We start from the raw sequence: 25,073 nt of genomic DNA on the forward strand, positions 1-25,073 counted from the left end.
CCACATCAAGGCCCTTGTGGATTTGTTCATTTGATATATCACGTAATTGGGATTTCTGTGTGCAAGAATAATAATAATAATGAGAAAATCTGTAGGAGCAGTGATGAGGGTTCGAACCTATGTGGTGGGTGTTACCACGAACACGCTTCTAGTGACTAGAAGCGCGTGCGTACTTATGTTCAATCACGTTAGTATGATTACTCTGTGTAATAATAATAATAATAATAATAATACCAGTAATAATAATAAATAATGCTAATAAATAACAATAATAATAATAATAATAATAATAATAATAATAATAATAATAACAACAACAAAAAATCTGAATAAAAATGTTGTTTTCCTTTCATAGTGTTTCTGTACTTCTTACAAAAATCTTGTATTATTAATTTTTTTTATCTTCTCATACAAACGTTAAAAAGATATATTACTTAAATTCGTACGGATGCTCGCCGTTTATGGTGTATTATGAACATGCAGTAATACTGTGAAATAAACAGATCTCTAACAGTAAGACAACAGAGGCCAACACTATGGCATGCCCCATAACGTCAGCCTCTGACTAATTTTCATTAAGAGTTCAGCAAGTATTAAATCTACAGATACAATTCTGATGCTATTTTATACATTAACATCTTTAATTCATATCATAGGAGGTTACATAAATCTAATACATTACTTTACATTCATCTTGGGATGCCTGTATAACCTTGATAATAAGGTTGTCAAGGTTACTGACAGGTTACTGACAGGTTACTGACAGGTTGCTGACAGGTTACTGACAGGTTACTCATAGGTTACTGACAAGGTTACTGACAGGCTACTGACAGGTCACTGACAGGTCACTGACAGGTTACTGACAGGTTACTGACAGGCTACTGACAGGTTACTGACAAGTCACTGCCAAAAAGAACAAGGTTGTTTATGTTAACAACAAGAGGCAGCTTTACCCCTACAATGCAAGTCATTACAGCGACCATCCTGGAATTGCACACAACAAATTACAAGTTACATCTGACCTGCACTAAATTAGTTTGTCATTGCAACCAACACATTTTATCCTAGAATTGCACAGCATGAGAAAAATACACGCCACCATAATTGTATACAAAAATTCTCATTGCACCATTTTTTGCGTCTGTAAGTGTGTGTGTTTCCTTCAAGTCCCTCGAGGGCTTACTATATGAGCATGCGCTCTAACATTAACTACGGTCAAGGTGAAGGGAAAACCTAATACATGTGTAAACATAATGTTATCTTGAGAGGTTATCTTGAGATGATTTTGGGGCTTTTAGTGTCCCCGCGGCCCGGTCCTCGACCAGGCCTCCACCCCCAGGAAGCAGCCCGTGACAGCTGACTAACACCCAGGTACCTAATTTACTGCTAGGTAACAGGGGCATAGGGTGAAAGAAACTCTGCCCATTGTTTCTCGCCGGCGCCTGGGATCGAACCCAGGACCACAGGATCACAAGTCCCGCGTGCTGTCCGCTCGGCCGACCGGCTCCCTATGTTAAACCAAATTTTCCGATGAAACCTTCATCCATTATCAAGATGTTGTCGAACAATTCATGTTCAAATTAGAGTTTAGATTCAAAAGAATGTGTGTACAAAAGAACATAAGAGTAATGTACAATTTTGGGTATAGGAGTTACACATAATTATGATGCCACTAATATGCAAAACATTTCGGGCAATGTTAAACAGTATCTTGATAAACGATGTAGGTTTCATCCCAAAATTTGGTTTAATATTATATTTACATATACTAATTGGGTCTTTCCTCAGCCCGACTTTTCGAGTGTTCACAACCTCACTAAAGTGATGTACTGAATTGCCAGAAACCAACCCAACCAAGGACCTATGAATAGAAAATGGGCCATCATGTCAATTTTGTGAGCTGCTATGATTGTTAATACGAACATCAGTTTTTGGCCTCCGGATTTATACGTCAAAATGCGATGTACTCCGAATATATACGTCAAAATGCGATGTACTCCGAATATATACGTCAAAATGCGATGTACTCCGAATATATACGACAAAATGCGATGTACTCCGGATTTATACGTCAAAATGCGATGTACTCCGAATATATACGTCAAAATGCGATGTACTCCGGATTTATACGTCAAAATGCGATGTACTCCAAATATATACGTCAAAATGTGATGTACTCCGAATATGTCAAAATGCGATGTACTCCGAATATATACGTCAAAATGCGATGTACTCCAAATTTATACGTCAAAATGCGATGTACTCCAAATTTATACATCAAAATGCGATGTACTATTCGTGAGAATGGGTTGCTGTCCTTCACGTTCGTTCACACAAAACAGAAGTGTAGCAAGTTTCTTCATTAACTACAGTACTGTACTGTGATTTCCTCATTACCCTTCAAATTTTACCACAAATTTGAGGCAAATTAAAAATTGAACCAGTTCACCACAAATGAAAATTGCTCGGCCAATAGAACATTGAAGGTCAGGTCACGAGCCCGGTATATGCCAGCTGTAACCTCACCACCGCTCACAATGTGGGTACACACAGGTACACACACACACTAATAAATTAATTATATCATTCTTGTACATATGTTATTTTATCCTTGAGATGCTTGGCACCAACAACACACACATATCCAACCCCTCATGGGAGCTGGTAACACTTATCCAGGCAGCCCTCAGGGAAGCTGGTAACATGTATCTAGCCCTCAGGGGAGCTGGTAACATGTCCCCAGCCCTCAGGGAAGCTGGTAACATGTCCCCAGCCCTCAGGGAAGCTGGTAACATGTCCCCAGCCCTCAGGGAAGCTGGTAACATGTCCCCAGCCCTCAGGGAAGCTGGTAACATGTCCCCAGCCCTCAGGGAAGCTGGTAACATGTCCCCAGCCCTCAGGGAAGCTGGTAACATGTCCCCAGCCCTCAGGAAAGCTGGTAACATGTCCCCAGCCCTCAGGAAAGCGGGTAACATGTCCCCAGCCCTCAGGGAAGCGGGTAACATGTCCCCAGCCCTCAGGGAAGCTGGTAACATGTCCCCAGCCCTCAGGGAAGCTGGTAACATGTCCCCAGCCCTCAGGGAAGCTGGTAACATGTCCCCAGCCCTCAGGGAAGCGGGTATCATGTCCCCAGCCCTCAGGAAAGCGGGTAACATGTCTCCAGCCCTCAGGGAAGCGGGTATCATGTCTCCAGCCCTCAGGGAAGCTGGTAACAGAAGTTATAGTTAGGTGGTGGTGGAGGTATCACAGGCTGCTGCTGGGGTATCGTGACCCCTTCCGCATCCAGGAGTCTCAGCTTAATCTCCATATTCAGCAGCATCTCCAGATCACGACTCGTTGCCAAACTCGGCATCCGCTGACCTACAAAGAAATTGAATTATGATACTAAATTGAAATGATGTATGGTGGTGAATGGGAGGCAGGATAATAATCCACAGCTGTATTTGAAGAGATTAAATAACATCATCAAACATGACAACAAAGAGTTGAATCATCTTGCAAGAGGAATAAATCATTTGAATTTCCCTTGCTCTTCAACTGCGAGGATATATGAAATGATATTATGCATATCGAACCAAAGAAGAGGGAAGAGAAGCAACTATCCCGTGTAGTGTACCATAAACAGACAAGAAAGAATTTAAAACAAATCAACATGTACAGCCACTAAACAGTACCATTCAGGCTATCACACGCCAAAGTGCTTCTTCATTTATCCTCAACAAGTCTTAAGGATCGCAAAACTCACGTAAAAGTGCATTGACACCATCCACCCAGTAGTTGAAGACCATCTCGTCAGGAGCAACGAAGTCAACACTATTGGTCTCGTTGACGTTGTTACTTTCCAAAATGAGGGAGAATGCCAGCTGGTATGCGTTCTTCTTGCTATAAAAGAAAAGGAGACATTCTAGTACTACTGTATAAACATCTTGATGCATACAACATCCACAGCATTATAGTACCATTCATGTCTTGATGCATATAAAATCTATTTCAATTTGAGTGCTACACACATCTTGATGCAGGTTACATCTATTTAAATTATAATACACACTTTAAACATGCATAATAAAACTACAGTATATACCTGTACAACTCCTTTGATTTGTGACTTCCGTGTTTCTTCAACTAATGAAAGACGCTGGAGAGAGCGAGCAATATCTACCCATAACTGTCAACAGTCCACCATAACTGTCAACAGTCACCATAACTGTCAACAGTCCGCCATAACTGTCAACAGTCCACCATAACTGTCAACAGTCACCATAACTGGCAACAGTCCACCATAACTGTCAACAGTCCGCCATAACTGTCAACAGTCCGCCATAACTGTCAACAGTCCGCCATAACTGTCAACAGTCCGCCATAACTGTCAACAGTCCACCATAACTGTCAACAGTCCACCATAACTTGCAACAGTCCACCATAACTGGCAACAGTCACCATAACTGGCAACAGTCCACCATAACTGTCAACAGTCCACCATAACTGTCAACAGTCCACCATAACTGGCAACAGTCCACCATAACTGGCAACAGTCCACCATAACTGGCAACAGTCCACCATAACTGTCAACAGTCAACCATAACTGTCAACAGTCCACCATAACTGGCAACAGTCTGCCATAACTGGCAACAGTCCACCATAACTGGCAACAGTCCACCATAACTGGCAACAGTCACCATAACTGGCAACAGTCTGCCATAACTGGCAACAGTCCACCATAACTGTCAACAGTCCACCATAACTGGCAACAGTCCACCATAACTGTCAACAGTCCACCATAACTGGCAACAGTCTGCCATAACTGGCAAGTCACCATAACTGGCAACAGTCTGCCATAACTGGCAAGTCACCATAACTGGCAACAGTCCACCATAACTGTCAACAGTCTGCCATAACTGTCAACAGTCCACCATATCAAATTGCAGTAGCAATTTGCAGCATTGAGACCAATTTTTCCCTTATGTATCATTGGTAGCATCTTGTAATCTTGAGGTTATCTTGAGAGGATTTTGGGGCTTAGCGTCCCCGCGGCCCGGTCCTCGACCAGGCCTCCTTTTTGTTACATAACCCCAGGAAGCAGCCCATAGCAGCTGTCTAACTCCCAGGTGCCTATTTACTGCTAGGTAAATCATCAGGGCATCAGGGTGAAAGAAACATTTTGCCCAATTGACTCCACCTCCATCGGGGATCGAACCCGGAACCTCAGGACTACGAATCCAAAGCGCTGTCCACTCAGCTGTCAGGCACCCTAGCGTCCTGCATATATATATTTTTAGCATACTTCCTAGTACAGTACTTACATTTTTATTCAATATATGCAAGTAAACAAATACTGTACACCCAACAAAGAAATTGACAACATGCCCATGCATTCAGTCCTGCACCATAATTCTATTAACTTCATTTTTTTTGTTATAAATGCAAAGTACAAACAGAAATCACAATAGCGTGATGCATCAAATTATACCATGTCGTAGCTCAGTCGATTAAGGCAGCGTCTGGGATGCTCTCGGACATAGGTTTGAATCCTCGTCACGCCCATTGTGGATTTGTTCGCAAAGTACAAGTAGCACGAGCACTCTGTGTAAAGTGGACAAACAAACATAGATCACGGGACAGTCCCCATGACATAGTGGTAAGACACTCACCTGGCATTTCACGAGCGCTTTGTCATGGGTTCGTATCCTGGCCGGGGAGGATTTACTAAGCGCCAATCCATAACTGTAGCCTCTGTTTATCCAACAGCAAAATAAGTACCTAGTTGTTAAACGATTTGGTGGGAAATCGTTTAGCGTTAAACAAATGAAACTTACATTCCCTATCAGCCAAGTTCCAACATGGAACAATCTATTCAAATTAAATAACTATAAATTTAGGAAAGAAATATATAACTCTGCTTAAAAAAACCAGCGTTGAATGTAATGAAACTCCATTTTCTGGGTGAGACCCGGAGGCTCCCCGCAACTATCCAGGCTGATATGTATATTATTAAACTTTGGCATCAGTCAGTGTGAATGGAGTTCTAGGCCTACTGGGGAGCATGGGCCAGAACCTGGCCCCCCTCAGAGAAGCACGAGGAGCAATGGCTTATAGAAGTGCACATGTGTTTGAAGCATTGCATTTCTGCCATCGACCGGGCCAGACACCCAGAAAGGTCATGATCAATAATTCTTCTGCAGAACCCTTATTTCTAAAGTTCTTATCTAGATAGAATTTGAGAAAGAATTCTTTGCCAATCAATTATACAAGATATGGAATGGCGACTAAACGTTTTAGCAAACACACACACACAACCTATAAATTATGTGAGAAATCTTTAAAGAAGTCTGATAAAAAATGAGATCTAGGGGTAGTTCTAGATAGAAAACTATCACCTGAAGATCACATTAAGAACATTGTGCGAGGAGCCTATGCTACACTTTCTAACTTCAGAATTTCTTTTAAATACATGGATGGCGATATACTAAAGAAATTGTTCACGACTTTTGTAAGACCAAAGCTGGAATGTGTAGCAGTTGTGTGGTGCCCATATCTTAAGAAGCACATCAACAAACTGGAAAAGGTGCAAAGACATGCTACTAAGTGGCTCCCAGAACTGAAGGGCAAGAGCTACGAGGAGAGGTTAGAGGCATTAAATATGTCAAAACTAGAAGATAGAAGAAAAAGGGGTGATATGATCACTACACACAAAATAGTAACAAGAATTGATAAAACTGACAGGGAAGATTTCCTGAGACCTGGAACTTCAAGAACAAGAGGTCATAGATTTAAACTAAGCACAGATGCCGAAGAAATATAAGAAAATTCACTTTCGCAGAGTGGTAGACGGTTGGAACAACTTAGGTGAGAAGGTGGTGGAGGCCAAGACCGTCAGTAGTTTCAAAGCGTTATATGACAAAGAGTGTTGGGAGGACAGGACACCACGAGCGTAGCTCTCATCCTGTAACTACACTTAGGTAATTACACTTAGGTAATTACACACAATCCTGCAACAATCTCATCTGACTCCTCAACACACAAACATGGCTAATTCAGACACAAAGGTACAGTACTCCAAGTGTCAACCTTGCAGAGTAATCATTACATATTTGACACATACATAAGCCGCCAGCTTATGTATGTGTCAAGCTTGTGTTTGACAAGCCGCCAGCTACCGTCCACATCGAAGCCACTTGTGTTGGTGGTATTCAGGTAAATTCAGGTAAACATACCCAGTTTTATCCTTCATGTGAGGACATTCCTTGCCAGTTACAATGCTCTTTATATCCACGATGCTGATTTTCTTGCCCAGTTCATCTATCGACGGCACGGCCTTCTCGTCGCAGTCATCATAGTGGAAGAACTTGTGGTTAGGAGACAGTCGGCAGTACCGAAATTTGTCCTTGGCTCTCTGGAAAAATTCAAAGCTTTTAAAAACTAACAAAAGATCTCTAGTTAGAGAATCTAACAATACATCACAACCATAATAATAGACAATGTCTAACAATAGATGATCACAAACATTGTGAGAAGTGTATACTATGGTTTCCAACTTCAGAATCGTATTTAAATACTGTATATAGAACGTGAAATATTAAAGAAAATTTTCACAACTTTTGTGAGAGCAAAATATGAATATGCAGTGGTTGTGTGGTGGCCGTATCTCAAGAAACACATCAGAAAACTGGAAGAGGTGCAAAGACATGCAACTAAATGGTTTCTGGAACTGAAAAGCAAAGGCTACGAGGAGAGGCTAGAGGTGTTAAATATCCCAAACCTAGAAGATAGAAGAGGCAATATGATCACTACATACAAAATAGTAAAAAGAATCAATGAAATTGATAAGAGGAATTGTTTAAACCTGTAACTTCAAGACCAAGCGGTCATACTGTATATTCAAGCTAAGGAAATAAAGCTGCCAACAAAAAATATTAGAAAGCTCTCGTTTGCAAACAGTTGTAGACAGAACAAGTTAAGTGAGGTGGTGGAGGCCAAAACCATCAGTAGTTTCAAAGCGTTATACGACAAAGAGTACTGGGAAGACGGACCACGAGTGTAGCTCTCATCCTGTAACTACACTTAGGTAATTACACCCCACAGTGTGAGCCAGCAAGGTATATTAGTCACACTCACAGAGTGGGCTAGCAAGGTATATTAGTCACACTCACAGAGTGAGTTAGTAAGGTATATTAGTCACACTCACAGAGTGAGTTAGCATGGTATATTAGTCACACTCACAGAGTGAGTTAGTAAGGTATATTAGTCACACTCACAGAGTGAGTTAGCATGGTATATTAGTCACACTCACAGAGTGAGTTAGCATGGTATTAGTCACACTCACAAAGTTAAGAAGGTATATATCCCACAGTCGGCTGGATGTCCATGAAGCAGGCTGGGGTACACATGACACGCTGGTGAACATATAGCATATGGGGCTCTAAAGATAAAGTCTGGTGTCAAACAAAGAGACTCGACATGCACACCACTCACCACACCACGGGCAGACTTGAACCGAGTCCCCTCCACCAGGAATCTGAGGCGGTGCTGCTGGATTAGCTCCAAGATCTCCGGCTCTAACTGTCTCCGCAATTCTCTACAAAGAGGGAAAGCAGATACACATGAATATGCAGAGCCACAATATGAATAGCTTAAAACTTATTTAATGTTTGTCTCTCTCCTACCTCATACCTCCTACTTAAACAAGGGGAGCCGGTCGGCCGAGCGGACAGCACGCTGGACTTGTGATCCTGTAGTCCCAGGTTCGATCCCGGGCGCCGGCGAGAAACAATGGGCAGAGTTTCTTTCACCCTATGCCCCTATTACCTAGCAGTAAAAATAGGTACCTGGGTGTTAGTCAGCTGTCACGGGCTGCTTCCTGGGGGTGGAGGCCTGGTCGAGGACCGGGCTGCTGGGACACTAAAAGAAGCCCCGAAATCATCTCAAGATAACCTCAAGATAACCTCATATCCCACCTTCCACTATCCAGCAAGACAACCCACTCATAATTCCACTCATCCCCCACTGTCCTGATGCAACAAACTCGCCCGAAGCACGAGCAGTACACTCGGCGTTCGTACGAACGACAGACTCTCCAGTCGCATGGGTAAGACTCACTTGATGGGCGGAGCTTGCATCTCCTGCTCCTCATTGTTGATTCTCTCCTGCTGCCAGATCTCGGCAATCTCAGCGTACGTCAGATTGTTGATCTTGGTGCGGAAGTTGTCGAGGGTGGACGGCTGGTGGTTCATGGTGCGGGTGATCTGGTCTCGTACCACACTCAGCACCTTGCTGCACCAGAACACACCACGAGTTGTGAGTACTGAAGTGCCTTATTGTTGAGTTTATCTCAGACAAGTACAAGACACCTGCAGTGCATAGTATACACCTCCAGTGTCCAATATACAAGACACAGTATCCAATATACAAGACACAGTATCCAATATACAAGACACAGTATCCAATATACAAGACACAGTATCCAATATACAAGACACAGTATCCAATATACAAGACACAGTATCCAATATACAAGACACAGTATCCAATATACAAGACACAGTATCCAATATACAAGACACAGTATCCAATATACAAGACACAGTATCCAATATACAAGATACACAGTGCACAGTATACAAGACACACAGTGTACAGTATACAAGACACAGTATACAATATACAAGACACACAGTGTACAGTATACAAGACACAGTATCCAATATACAAGACACACAGTGTACAGTATACAAGACACACAGTGTACAGTATACAAGACACAGTATACAATATACAAGACACACAGTGTACAGTATACAAGACACAGTGTACAGTATACAAGACACAGTGTACAGTATACAAGACACAGTGTACAGTATACAAGACACAGTATACAATATACAAGACACACAGTGTACAGTATATAAGACACACAGTGTGCAGTATACAAAACACACAGTGTACAGTATACAAGACACAGTGTACAGTATACAAGACACAGTGTACAGTATACAAGACACAGTATACAAGACACACAGTGTACAATATACAAGACACACAGTGTACAGTATACAAGACACAGTGTACAGTATACAACACACAGTGTACAATATACAAGAGACACAGTGTACAATATACAAGACACACAGTGTACAATATACAAGAGACACAGTGTATAGTATACAAGACACAGTGTACAATATACAAGAGACACAGTGTACAATATACAAGACACACAGTGTACAATATACAAGACACAGTGTACAGTATACAACACACAGTGTACAATATACAAGAGACACAGTGTACAATATACAAGACACACAGTGTACAATATACAAGACACAGTGTACAGTATACAACACACAGTGTACAATATACAAGAGACACAGTGTACAATATACAAGACACATAGTGACCCATACACAAGACACCTCGAGTGTGTAGCAAACACAGTACAACATATATGATACATATAAATCCCTTGCCTGAAATCTTCCGTGGTGGCCTTCATCTCCTTCCACGTCTTGTTGAGGAGAACGATGCAGATGGAGAAGAGCTCCTCGAAGGCATGGTCGTGTGAGAAGAACATCGGATGGAAGGTCTGGCCCTGTTCGGTTGGCACATCCCCAATCTGTGGTATGCAACTGCTATTAGAAAGAACGTGAGAAGAGTATGCCCTAACTATTGTAAACAATTGGTATTAGAAAAATATCAAGTGGAATGTATTGGCAGTTTGGGTGGTAAGTTGCCTAGGATAAGGTGACTTGTACATCGCTGCTCGGCCACAACCACTTAAACAAAACAAAATACCTGGCCTCAAAAATATAGTACCGTAATGAAAGGAAGTCACAAGAAATTCAAACTCTCTCCAAGGAACGTTTGATAAAGAACTATAGCAAACGGAGCATTCTAATATATATTCTAAGCCACATTAAAGACCTTCCTCGTTTGGAGTACAACAGTATATACGAAGAGTTGCTGGCCTTTTTGTTACTTTCATTCTACTAACTGGCACCGTATTTCCCTATCGGTGAATATGGGAAGTGAGATCTAGCTTTTTCTCTATTATGTTCCTTTTAATCTTCCTTTACTCAAACTATTCATTTCCTGCACTTTTGACATCCCTTCTTAACCCAACTCTTCATCATAATACTCTTTCTGTCTTCTCCTCTACCTTAGTCTTATTCTGTATTTCCTCCCTTCCTGCATACCTCTCTCTCTCCTTCCTTCCCTCTCTGCCTCCCTCCCTCACACTCTACTCTTCTCTCTCTCTCTTCTCTCTCTCTCTTCTCTTCTCTCTCTCTCTTCTCTCTCTCTCTCTTCTCTCTCTCTCTTCTCTTCTCTCTCTCTCTTCTCTCTCTCTCTTCTCTCTCTCTCTTCTCTCTCTCTCTTCTCTCTCTCTCTTCTCTCTCTCTCTCTCTTCTCTCTCTCTCTCTCTTCTCTCTCTCTCTTCTCTCTCTCTCTCTCTCTTCTCTCTCTCTCTTCTCTTCTCTCTCTCTCTTCTCTCTCTCTCTCTCTCTCTCTCTCTCTCTCTCTCTCTTCTCTCTCTCTCTTCTCTCTCTCTTTTCTCTCTCTCTCTCTCTCTCTCTCTCTCTCTCTCTCTCTCTCTCTCTCTCTCTCTCTCTCTCTCTCTCTCTCTCTTCTCTCTCTCTCTCTCTCTAAATATCTTACACCATCTTTTTAACTCTCTCTTTCTATCTCGCACTTTCTCCCGTTTGTCTCATTGTTGGAACATCACCGCAACATACCTGAAGGATCTCACACAGGAGTTTGGTCAGCTCAATACTGGCACGACCAAATGGACACTCATGTGAGTCCGCTCGATAGCAGTTCTCCAGCACCAGCTTAGCGTACCTGGAGGGAGATAACATTAGCTTCATTTCTCATAATACTCAACTTTACGAGAAACAAAATGACAGAACATGTACACACACTAGTTGCAAACATTTATACAAAGATGATATACTACATTTTACTTAATGTTCTCTTAATCATTAACTAAAGCAGTCTCATACATCTTCCCCCATCATTTATGTAGTCTCTAGTGGCTAGGTGAAGATACAATACGACGCATGAAAGCGGGACCAAACGCACGTGAAATGAGTGATTATGAGCAGTGCGTCAAGAGTACACTGATCCAGTGAAGAATAAATAATATACTACAGACACTCACATACTTGTAGTGACTACGTGCACTCACTGGTCAGAATGATTACGTGCGAAGAACACCATGTTGTCCAGGGCCAGCATCCCAGGTGGAATATCCATAAAGTCCTGAGCGGGATTAATATCATTGCGGAATCCAAGCTTCTTGTATTCTTTCTTATACTCGGGACGACGTGTCGTGACATCTCTGTTGGTCTGGGAACATAATAGGGAAAGTTGGTGGTGACAAAAAAAAATACTTTTCAAAAGTGGTTTAATACACACATGCATTTTACAGCACAGTTTTTGAAGAAGTGGATGTACTAATTTGCCTAAATGCACACTAGACTGCCTACCCCACACTCAACTACCTATACGCACTATACTGCCAACTCACTGCTGTCAGAGCGTATACCCAGATCTTGAGGTTATCTTGAGATGATTTCGGGGCTTTAGTGTCCCCGCGGCCCGGTCCTCGACCAGGCCTCCACCCCCAGGAAGCAGCTTGTGACAGCTGACTAGGTACCTATTTTACTGCTAGGTACCTATTTTACTGGCACCCAGGCACCTATTTTACTGCTAGGTAACAGGGGCACAGGGTGAAAGAAACTCTGCCCATTGTTTCTCGCCGGCGCCCGGGATCGAACCCGGGACCACAGGATCACAAGTCCAGCGTGCTGTCCACTCGGCCGACTGGCTCCCCGTGCATGAAGCAAATTACTGGATCAGGCTACGGAGGCAGTAACACCAAAAAGTCGACCTTCCTTAATAAAGGCCAGCAGGTCTTCTTCACCAGGCTCGTCAGCCAGTTCTGATCACTCCATTTGACACTCGACGCACTACAGTGTATCATCAAGATATTACAAGACAGTGTATCCTACACTCAATATGAGTTGCCATTATTTTCTCTGGTCCATTGTATGGCAAATAGCATCTGATAAAGTCTTAATTAAGATCAGTATTGAACAAGATCATAAACAAATATGTTTACTGGAACCTATTTTTAGATATAAATGAATGACATTCTACAGACTAGAAGTTTAAAATGTAATGGCTAGATATTTATGGTAAAAGAATGGGTAAATAATGGTTTATAGACAAAATACTTAGTGGTGAGAAGCAGGAAAATAGACAAAGTGCTTTCATGTGCAGAAAACACCCAACAATTTTCACATATGAGCAAACATCAACAATACCTCAACCACTCATTATGTGCTACCATCACAACAGTCAATAAAGCCAAGAACCTCGTGTATTACTAACATCACCGTCAGATTCAAAGGCGATGCGTCGCAGCTCCTTAATCTTATCAGTGGCGTCCTGGTCGTTGGCATCCATGCTGGTGGTCATACGTTCCTCGTACTGGTTGAGCAGCAGCTGCTGCAGCATGTAGAGCTGGTGCGCCATGTCTGCTCCGATGTTCCCACTCTGTAAGCACCGATGCCAACTTGTTTATTCGTTCATGGCGACATTATTCACCACAACTCTTCACTAAGCTTCGCAAGCTACTTTTATCATGCTTGATTGGTAAAGAAGTAGATAATATAGATCTTCAAGTAAATTAATTAATTTGCTCATTAAAAAAGATTTGGAGTCAAATTGCAACAGGCAAAATTTCATTATATTTACATTGCAACCAAAAGTCAAAAGATCAAAGTCTGCTTGTGATCAACATCAACAGGTACAAGGACTATACAACAGTGTTCATGGCTAAACTGAATTAGTAATGTAACACTCACACGAGAGAGACTGTGTGTAAAGGCACTTATCAAGAACAATGCCAAGGACCGGCTGTGAATAACGCTTCCGTCTCTTTGAAATTGCTTGCATATTTAACCCACAAAAGATGACCAGCAATAACAGTCTGTTCATATGTACAAGTCTTACTCTTTAAACCATTACAGTGTTCCCTTTGTATCTTGCATGACACATTATAACACTTGTGTGTTGATCATTTGTGAGTATCATCCTCTTGTGTTGATCGTCTGTGACTTTATCCCACCCTCGTTGATTGTCTGACTTCCCCCCCCCTCCTTAGCTAATGTCCCGGTTTAATATAACATACTGTACATTAGCCCGATAAGCTCCAGGGAGCCGTAGGGGCTCCCCACAGAAAATGGGTGTGGATGTGGCACAATCAATCCATGTTGATTATCCGTGACGTTCACGGACCAAAGTAATAAGAGGATCTCAATCACTACACCTCACCTCTGTATGTATGAGAACATTGTTGATGAGGACAGTGCGGTACTGACGGCTGGACATTGTCGTTGCGTACTGCTTCCTCTTCTGGGGATCGCTCTTCTGGAGGAGTGCGTTGATCACCGCTAGCACCGACTGCTGGATTTCCACTTTCTAATGTGCCACAAAGACATCGGAGAAAAAGAGAAGCTTAGAAGTACAGTACAGAGAATTACAAAATTCTTTGGTAATTTATTGTATCTCCCACTATAATACCCAGAGCTGTAGTCTAGGTATATGTATATATGTACTGTATGTGTGAATATGTATATGACCTCTAATTTAAACATCACTCACATGAGCTACTAATATAAATAGCAATTATTCTAAAATAGTAACAGTCTGAAAACAACAAATTAGAATTTACAAATAATTAAAACAGATGCAAAAATTAAACAGTATAATGAACAATTTTCTAATGAAACAATTGCGTCTGGACACCTTCTCTAGTTAATGTACAGGATTTCTGTTGTTTCACGTTAGTCGATCGTTTATTTGGCTTCGAACCTGCTAAACTACAGCATATTAGCAGATATAGTTGACATGACCTAGAATTAATATAACATGTGGCTCACACAATGTTTAAAGATATAATAGGAAAACTAGATTTTAAAAGTATTTGGTGAGAGTACTTTGAGGTTCTGAAGGCAGAATTAATGTGGTGAAGGAGTGTAACAATGTCGTATCACTCACCTTGTTGTTGGAGATGTGGTGAAGGAGCTTGGGCAGTGCGATCTGACTCTGCACTGTCGTAAAGTTGGCTTGGCTGTTGAGCATGATGTTCTCAAGGATGGTGAGGGAGGTGGAGAGCGTGCGCGTGTCCAGCGTTCCCTGCACGTTGATGTACGACACCATCTGCCGAGTGCAGTGCACAACGTCACATTCCCATTTTAATAAGTACACATATGTAACGAAATCCCTAAGTGTAAAACTTGACTTTCATTATGAACAAATCCACAAGGGCCGTGACGAGGATTTGAACCTGCGTCCGGGAGCATCCCAGACACTGCCTTAATCGACTGAGCTACGACAGGGTAAAAGGGTTGAAACCGAACTTCTACTGAACTTACTGGATCCCGTAGCCTCTCCGAGGCACACACCAGGACACTTCCCGGACGCAGGTTCGAATCCACGTCACGGCCCTTGTGGATTTGTTCATTTGATGCATCACATTATTGTGATCTCTGTGTGTGTTGACTTTCATTATGTTTGATTAGTTAGCAGACAAAATAGCATATTGGAATTGGCATGTAACAAAATTAATGTGTAAAAACTATTTTGAACACCTGACACCCAACCCAGACATGTGAACCCACACATCACATTCACATATGTGGGTGCCATTTCTCCAACCACATTATTGTGCCTCATCATCTGTATGTTTTGAATGTGTGTTAACAAATTATGGTAGATGAGGATATGAAGTTTGGTGGGTGTTAGAGCATTTGGCAATAAGCAGAGCTGCACGTGTGGTTTACACAAAGACTTAGGTCTCGGTAACATGACTTAGGTCTTGGTAACATGTGAGGGAGGTAGGATAATAAACCCACACTTACGTACTTGTATATTTTATATAAAGATTTGAACTGCATCAAGAGTTTTGCACTTTCCTGAGCGCATTATCAAGGTCTGAGTATATAGTTAGGATGAGACTTGCATCTCGTTGAGCTGCAAGTTACATCCTAACCACAATCATAATCTTATTCTAACCAGGTCTTATCCTAACCATAAGATGTAAGGATCCTGACTTAATGAGATGTGTCTCATCCTTATGTTAATTGTATGTGAACATACTTCCTATGCATGAGTCAGTCAATTGGTCTTTTGAAAGCAATAAAGTTAAAATAAAGAAATAATGTGTGATAACAGACAAACTGTACACAATTTAAATAATGTTGCACACCCGCAGAATGTTAAAAACAGTTGCATACTACATGAGTGTGGGGAAAGAGTAACCAACTGCCAAGAACAAACTGCCAATGTACACACAACGAAAGCTTGAAAAAATGGAAGTACAATTTGTTTTGTAGGCAAAACCACCCCAGAGAAGTATTTACGCAGACTAAGAAAAGGAAGGCATCTTGTCATACAGTTAATACATTCTTACTGAATTACAAACTAACAATTGCATTCAAGAACTGAGCCCAAAACTTTTAGGTTGGCAAAGGCAAAAAAAAAAAAAGTTAACTCTTACACAACCAAGATCATTTATTTTGTCTTTTCTTAAAACCTGTTTCCTCAAATTTCAAACAACCATTCCTGTAGCATGCAAAACCTATATATTGTCTTGAAGAATGGAACCATTTATACAAATCCTCAATAAATAAATCCTAATTTTAGAACTGTATGCGATTAAAATATACAACTGTTTTTGTTATAGGTCGAGAGTATAACCACTTCCCCAACTGAGTCCGTGAGGTACAAATGGCTGACTAATGAACTGAAGTTTGCAGGAGAACTAACTAAATACATTGACTATGAGCAGTGGTATACTGGAGCAGTGGTACAGTATACTGGAGCAGTGGTACAGTATACTGGAGCAGTGGTACAGTATACTGGAGCAGTGGTACAGTATACTGGAGCAGTGGTACAGTATACTGGAGCAGTGGTACAGTATACTGGAGCAGTGGTACAGTATACTGGAGCAGTGGTACAGTATACTGGAGCAGTGGTACAGTATACTGGAGCAGTGGTACAGTATACTGGAGCAGTGGTACAGTATACTGGAGCAGTGGTACAGTATACTGGAGCAGTGGTACAGTATACTGGACAAGTAATCAAATGCACCCGAGTACGTCTAACCTTGCCAATGAAGGTGGGCTGGAGGTCGTCCCAAGGCATGATGCCGTGGTCCATCAGCTCCAGGAATGACAGCAGAATATTGGGCAGAAGTGGCGAGTCGTTCTTCTGCATCTCCATGCACGAGATGAGCAGACTGATCCCCTGAAAGGCAATCACATTAATACGAAGAAAAACTATTTCATGACGGCACGGCATTAGTACAGAGACAAAAGGCAAGAAGAATATGGAAAATAATGGCATTGATTCCTGGTGAGATAACAAATGATAGAGCCTATCCACCATATATTACACACTAGAGCAGGCTGGCTCTGACGTGTGGATCCCTGAGGCCCTTCCCCCGATACGCATCACAGGGTTATCTTGAGGTTATCTTGAGATGATTTCGGGGCTTTTTTAGTGTCCCCGCGGCCCGGGCCTCGCCCAGGCCTCCACCCCCAGGAAGCAGCCCGTGACAGCTGACTAACACCCAGGTACCTAATTTACTGCTAGGCTAGGGTCAGCATATTCATGTTCTAACAATGTGTCTAAGGGTGTCACTGAGGATGTGTGTTTATAGCGGTCACAGAGGACATATGTCTGAGGGAGAGGCAGGGTTTACAGAGGACGTTTGACTGTGGAGAGGGTGTCATAGAGGACATGTATTTATGGAGGGGAGGAGAAGAGGAGGAAGATAGAGATATCTGTGATGTCTATATATATAACATATAGACATTACGGACATAATAAGGAGTATTAATGGGGCCACAATGTATACTATATAAAGCCACTAACAAGCAGTGTATTTCAGGCAATCTTTCAAAATAGGCCACAACGCACCTGCTTGGCGATGAATTCGTGTGCAAAGGTGATATCCGAGCTCCTTTTGACCAGACTCTCAAGGGCTTCCTTTTTGTCATCCTGTTGGGGCCCCTTCTTCAGCTTCTGCAGGATGTCGTCAGCAGTTCGGGCAGCGGAGTACACCAGATGCAGTACAGTGCCATCCTGTAATGAGTGTACACTTTATAATATGCTGTATTTGATCATCTGTGGTGGCAATGGAGAAGCAGACATCTCTCTAGATTTGGGTTAAGGAAGAGCAGGGCAGTCTTGCAGTATTGGGTGAGGGACGGGCAAGGCAGACTTGCAGCACTGGGTAGGGGATTAGGGGAGGGCAGACCCCTCACATCATACCCACGGCAGGCTATACTCTCCCACATCATACCAAAGACAGGCTATACCCTCACATAATACCCAAGACAGGCTATACCCCCCACATCATAATCACAATTAATGTGGTGTCCAGCACTATACAATGCACTGAATCACAGGACTTTGTCTATAACTTCCATTGAAAGATGGATAGAAATAAATTGAAACATGCACAGAAACATCACAAAGCATACTCCTCACTATGGGCATATATACTGTATATATATATACATACACCTTAGAGGCAACTTTTTACCTTTATCCTTCCTCTGTTTTTCTCAGTGACGTAATGGCAAGTTGGCTCGGTGTACTGCAGGGCGTAGAACTCTGGGTTATCAACCTTCCAGTGCGTACACAGTTCCTGGAAGAAGCCGGTGTATGAGCAGAGCTGGAGCGAATGGTGGATGAAGGGGTAGCATCCATTGGCAGAGGGAAAGGTATAGTACAAATCTAAATGTAATTTATGGATATACTTAGTTATTTATAAACTAATATTACACCATTCACAATACACTGAATAATACACCATTGCTTCCCTCAGTTCTATACCAGGTCCTTGTTCTTGCATCTTTTTTATAAATAAATAAATAAATAAACTGTAGAGTTGTACTGGCTTAGTGCTTTCTCATCATAAGTACGTTACAGGAGAAAATAATTTTGTGCCTGAAAGAAAACTGGATGAGCCCCACACTCACACCACAATAAATGCAGCAAGAGCCTGCTGGCATCTACCCTCTAACTTAGGGAAGAAGTTTATTACAAGACACTCACCACAATAAACGCAGCAAGTGGCTGCTGGAGGCTAAACTCGCCGAGGTATGGGATGGGTTTGGTGTCCAATGTCCGCATCTCCACCGCCAGCTTCACCACATTGGCATCCCTGGCTGGAGCCATAATGGACTCCTTGCGTTCAAGTCTCGATGCAAAACTACCAAAAGTCAGATAAATTATAGAGTTTTTATTTTATACAATACTGTATTACTGTAAGTCATTATAAATAAATACTAAACCAGAATGATTACATAGCATTGTACCATATTTTTTTTCATTCTATTATCCAATATCAGTAACTATGAAGACCTTAGCTACAATTACACACAAAACCTCCATTAAAGAAAATGCCTTATATAACTCACTTAGGCTACCATCTTACTGATAACAATCACGGTAACGATTGTTTCATTCCCTATAGATATTGAATTTTCTTCAAGTAGTTGCTTATTTTAATATAATAATGATTACTGACGGCTTTTTATCAGTTTTCCATTTATCTCTAAACCGCAAGCTCCCCCTTCACCTTGTATGATGCTCCAGCTCCTGCTCCCTATATGCAAGGGTGGCCTGGTGCACCTCCCTAACCCGCCAAACACACAGCGAAACTACGACGTTGGTACAACGTTCGAACAAGTTTTAACACCTCCTAACCAATTATAACAACCAATATAGCAAGTTGTAACAACGTTCTAATACGTCATAAATACGTTAAGCCAAGATAGAACAACTTTATTACAAGTTGTAACAAGCGGAAAATAGAGACAGTTACAGTTTGTGTTTCCAGGGAAGGCATTGTTCCTCCAGCTCTTAATCCAGGGAGCTAATAGGAGGGAAGGGGAGGGGAAGGGGGGCTGCCCTTCACAGAAATATTATACATTAAAAAAAATGAGCATCAAGTTGTAGAGATATTACTGTGCTATACTTGGTCATATGGCATGTCAGAGTTGGTTACAGTGTTTTCACCCATTTGGTGATGCTCTCGGGGGATGGGCCAGCTCCACATGTGACCGAAGATTGGCATCAATGATAACACTCCACATGTGGGGCAAAGAATGATGTCAGTAATGATACTCCCGTGTTCACTGTCCCAGATTCCCGGAAACACTGAGCTATAAGATCTTATATTAATGTGCAAAGTGACACAGTGTGGGTGTATACTCAGGTGGGGCTTTCAATTGGCTCCGATACAATGTTCAGGTAGCTAAGCACAGGTGCTTGGGTTACTGTGGTGTTTGGCCACACATTTTTACCCATAATACATTTTTATAAGTTTCCGTCCTCGTATTATTCAAAGTTTTGAAGACTATTCCTTTCCCTGAAAACAAAAAAAGTAGAATAAATAATTGCCTTATATTACTAGACGAGACTTTTGGGGCTAGTTTATGTAATGATGTAGGTCCAACCATACCTTACCTTGCGATGGGTCCAAGGATCAACATCCCCACAACTCACTGGATTGCATCCTTCTGTTCAGTAAACCAAACTTTGTTTTATGTTTCAATGTTCTGTAAGGAGAGGTGATGTGGAGAAAGATGAGGTTAGGGTTAGTATGTTTAAGTAAACAATGTATTTAGCATTATGGTACGAGCCGCAGAGTCTGTACAATCCTTATCACTACAGTACTTTGTGTATCTATATGTAGATTTGCAGTTCTTTGTGTATCTATCCACATTGTCTTCGATTGTCTTTTTCCACAATTAGAAACTAACACCATTTATATGTTAAACTGACTGATAGCACAGTAGTCTACATTCTCAACTAAGGTTACCCGGGTTCAATCTTTGGACAGTCATTCACATTTCTTGTTTACCGCTTCGATTCACGTAGCAGTAAACAAGCACCGAGGAGTTAGGAAATTCTTGTTGTTTGCATCCTGTGGAGGTCACAGTTGGCCTAGGAGTACCTTCACCTGATATCACTGTTCACCCGTCAGTAAATAGGTTCTTGGGAGGAAGGCAACTGTTGTGATCAGCATCACGGGGACGACCAGTAGCTGGCCAAGTGGGGGAACTAAATAGGTCTAGTTCAGGCATCCTGACCCCGACAACGGGAATTATCAGGAAGAATCCTCGGCCATTTGTTCCTTCACGACCGAAGGCCAACACCCACCCTGCTACACCGCCACACCTGCTACACCGCCACACCTGCTACACCGCCACACCTGCTACACACCCGCATGTATACCTGCACCAGTACTCTCTCACCAGCCTGGTAATCAGGTTTACCTTGCACCAAACCCCCAAATCCTCCCCAAAATGGGAGAATTGTGTCAATAGTGGAGGCCGCCGGCCGTGTTTACCTTCCGCACTTCCTGTTGTTGTGGGTCGCTTCTTGTCCTTTATCATTGGTCGGTTGTTCTCCGAGTCTTGGCGCGCTCGCCCCACCCTCATTATTGGCGGGGACAAGAAGCCTTGCGATATATAACAAAGCCACCAACAACAAAACCAGAAAGTCACCAACCATGCCATCATCAAAGCCACAAAGACACCAACAACAAAGCCACCAAAAATAAAGCCACTAACAAAGCCACCAAAAATAAAGCCACTAACAAAGCCACTAACAAAGCCACCAACAACAATGCCACCAACAACAAAGCCACTAACAAAGCCACCAAAAACAAAGCCACTAATAACAAAGCCACCAACAACAAAGCCACTAACAAAGCCACTAACAAAGCCACCAAAAACAAAGCCACCAACAACAAAGCCACTAACAAAGCCACTAACAAAGCCACCAACAACAAAGCCACTAAAAACAAAGCCACTAACAAAGCCACCAAAAACAAAGCCACCACCAACAAAGTCACTAACAACAAAGCCACTAACAAAGCCACCAACAACAAAGCCACCACCAACAAAGTCACTAACAACAAAGCCACTAACAAAGCCACCACCAACAAAGTCACTAACAAAGCCACCAACAACAAAGCCACTAACAAAGCCACCACCAAGATGGTGGCTTTGGTTAGATAGCTGAGCTTGTAATCTCAGGCGATATAAATGTTTCTACCTTGATGTCATCAGTCAATGTCTATAGTAATGGCTTCTTGTAGAGGCTTTAAGTCTTAAGTCTAGTCTGGTCAACATCACATCAGGGCCCGGTCATCACATCAGGGCCCGGTCATCACATCAGGGGCCTCGGTCATCACATCAGGGCCCCGGTCATCACATCAGGGGCCTCGGTCATCACATCAGGGGCCCCGGTCATCACATCAGGGGCCTCGGTCATCACATCAGGGCCCGGTCATCACATCAGGGCCCCGGTCATCACATCAGGGGCCCGGTCATCACATCAGGGGCCCGGTCATCACATCAGGGCCCCGGTCATCACATTAGGGCCCCGGTCATCACATTAGGGCCCCGGTCATCACATCAGGGCCCCGGTCATCACATCAGGGCCCCGGTCATCACATTAGGGCCCCGGTCATCACATCAGGGGCCCGGTCATCACATTAGGGGCCTCGATCATCACATCAGGGGCCCGGTCATCACATCAGGGCCCCGGTCATCACATCAGGGGCCCGGTCATCACATCAGGGCCCCGGTCATCACATTAGGGCCCCGGTCATCATATCAGGGCCCCGGTCATCACATCAGGGGCCCGGTCATCACATTAGGGCCCCGGTCATCACATCAGGGCCCCGGTCATCACATCAGGGCCCCGGTCATCACATCAGGGCCCCGGTCATCACATCAGGGCCCCGGTCATCACATTAGGGCCCCGATCATCACATCAGGGCCCCGGTCATCACATCAGGGGCCCGGTCATCACATCAAGGGCCCGAGAAACACCGATTATATTCAATTGAATAAAATATGGTAAATGATCTCAGTCTCAGGAACTGATGTAATTATTTTGCTCAAGATTCTTCCTGAATATTGCAAGAGGAGCTTGTTATTATATATATATATATATATATATATATATATATATATATATATATATATATATATATATATATATATATATATATATATATATATATATATATATATATATATATATATATATATATATATATACCACGTCAACAGACAGATATATGGAAACATTAGCCTGTTTTAGAGTGGATGTTAGACGCTTGGGGCTAACCTCACCCAATTTTTCCCAATAATTGCTTTTGGGTACGTGTCCAACACGGTCGGGTCAAAACTGACATACAACAATAGCTGGTCCAGTGGAGGAGAACATAGAGTGGTGGGGTAGAAAGAGACAAAGGGAAGGTGAGAGAACGAGTCATAAAATGATTCCCAGGAGCTGTGATAGAGGACGCACCAGGAAGCCCGCCAACGACACATGCAAATGCCGGTGTCCCGCCAAAAACGGATTAACTTGAGTGTGGGAAGGGGGAGAGAGAGGGGGAGAGTCAGGGGTAACTGAGACAGACGCTCGGTAATGGCCGACGCGGCCACCACAAATTGAATGACGGACCTGAAATATAGCGGAAGAATTGTGGTCTTCGTAACACCTACACCCACCTCCACCGACACCTTGTATGAGGCCTGCATCCAGAACACGCAGACAATACCCCCCAACACCCAGCCTATACCACCAACACCCAGCCTACACCACCAACACCCAGCCAACACCACCAACACCCAGCTAACACCACCAACACCCAGCCTATACCACCAACACCCAGCCTACACCACCAACACCCAGCCTATACCACCAACACCCAGCCAACACCACCAACACCCAGCCTACACCACCAACACCCAGCCTATACCACCAACACCCAGCCAACACCACCAACACCCAGCCTATACCACCAACACCCAGCCAACACCACCAACACCCAGCCTACACCACCAACACCCAGCCTACACCACCAACACCCAGCCTACACCACCAACACCCAGCCTATACCACCAACACCCAGCCTACACCACCAACACCAGCCTACACCACCAACACCCAGCCTACACCACCAACACCACCAACACCCAGCCTACACCACCAACACCCAGCCTACACCACCAACACCCAGCCTATACCACCAACACCCAGCCTACACCACCAACACCCAGCCTACACCACCAACACCACCAACACCCAGCCTACACCACCAACACCCAGCCTATACCACCAACACCACCAACACCCAGCCTATACCACCAACACCACCAACACCCAGCCTACACCACCAACACCACCAACACCCAGCCTATACCACCAACACCCAGCCTACACCACCAACACCACCAACACCCAGCCTACACCACCAACACCCAGCCTACACCACCAACACCCAGCCTACACCACCAACACCCAGCCTACACCACCAACACCCAGCCTACACCACCAACACCCAGCCTACACCACCAACACCACCAACACCCAGCCTACACCACCAACACCCAGCCTACACCACCAACACCCAGCCTACACCACCAACACCCAGCTTACACCACCAACACCCAGCCTACACCACCAACACCCAGCCTACACCACCAACACCACCAACACCCAGCCTACACCACCAACACCCAGCCTACACCACCAACACCCAGCCTACACCACCAACACCCAGCTTACACCACCAACACCCAGCCTACACCACCAACACCCAGCCTACACCACCAACACCCAGCCTATACCACCAACACCCAGCCTACACCACCAACACCCAGCCTACACCACCAACACCACCAACACCCAGCCTACACCACCAACACCCAGCCTATACCACCAACACCACCAACACCCAGCCTATACCACCAACACCACCAACACCCAGCCTACACCACCAACACCACCAACACCCAGCCTATACCACCAACACCCAGCCTACACCACCAACACCACCAACACCCAGCCTACACCACCAACACCCAGCCTACACCACCAACACCCAGCCTACACCACCAACACCCAGCTTACACCACCAACACCCAGCCTACACCACCAACACCCAGCCTACACCACCAACACCACCAACA

The 25,073-nt window shown here is 43.5% G+C and overlaps 1 protein-coding gene across 4 annotated transcripts; it reads right to left on the reverse strand.

Moving 5' to 3' along the window:
• Positions 1-392: 392 nt before the first annotated feature.
• Positions 393-21,505, reverse strand: Ced-12 (engulfment and cell motility Ced-12). Of its 4 annotated transcripts, XM_045752962.2 has the most exons (17): positions 21,357-21,418; positions 20,545-20,636; positions 19,129-19,285; positions 18,614-18,718; positions 17,986-18,150; positions 17,170-17,310; positions 15,061-15,222; positions 14,335-14,481; positions 13,390-13,554; positions 12,182-12,342; positions 11,730-11,835; positions 10,467-10,612; positions 9,097-9,270; positions 8,473-8,575; positions 7,215-7,393; positions 3,746-3,882; positions 393-3,360 (listed from the first exon to the last, which is right to left on the reverse strand). In XM_045752962.2, exons 2-17 carry the CDS (start codon positions 20,568-20,570, stop codon positions 3,197-3,199), a joined length of 2,238 nt encoding a protein of 745 aa, XP_045608918.1. In that variant the 5' UTR covers positions 20,571-20,636; positions 21,357-21,418; the 3' UTR covers positions 393-3,196. The 4 variants fall into 4 exon arrangements, with proteins under 4 accessions (XP_045608918.1, XP_045608938.1, XP_045608928.1 ...); XM_045752982.2 differs by lacking the exons at positions 20,545-20,636; positions 21,357-21,418 and adding an exon at positions 21,431-21,505; XM_045752972.2 differs by lacking the exon at positions 20,545-20,636 and having other exon boundaries at positions 21,357-21,451.
• Between the last annotated feature and the right edge of the window lie 3,568 nt (positions 21,506-25,073).

Source organism: Procambarus clarkii, chromosome 5 (assembly GCF_040958095.1).
Source record: "Procambarus clarkii isolate CNS0578487 chromosome 5, FALCON_Pclarkii_2.0, whole genome shotgun sequence".
Lineage (NCBI taxonomy): Eukaryota > Metazoa > Arthropoda > Malacostraca > Decapoda > Cambaridae > Procambarus > Procambarus clarkii.

Excerpts from the sequence above, each read along its gene's own strand:
- Ced-12 (XM_045752962.2), bottom strand. The coding sequence starts at position 20,570 with ATGTTGATCCTTGGACCCATCGCAAG. Across the intron at positions 19,286-20,544 it reads ATCCTTGGACCCATCGCAAG|TTTTGCATCGAGACTTGAAC; the intron begins GTAAGGTATGGT and ends GACTTTTGGTAG. Across the intron at positions 9,271-10,466 it reads GCCACCACGGAAGATTTCAG|CAAGGTGCTGAGTGTGGTAC; the intron begins GCAAGGGATTTA and ends GTTCTGGTGCAG.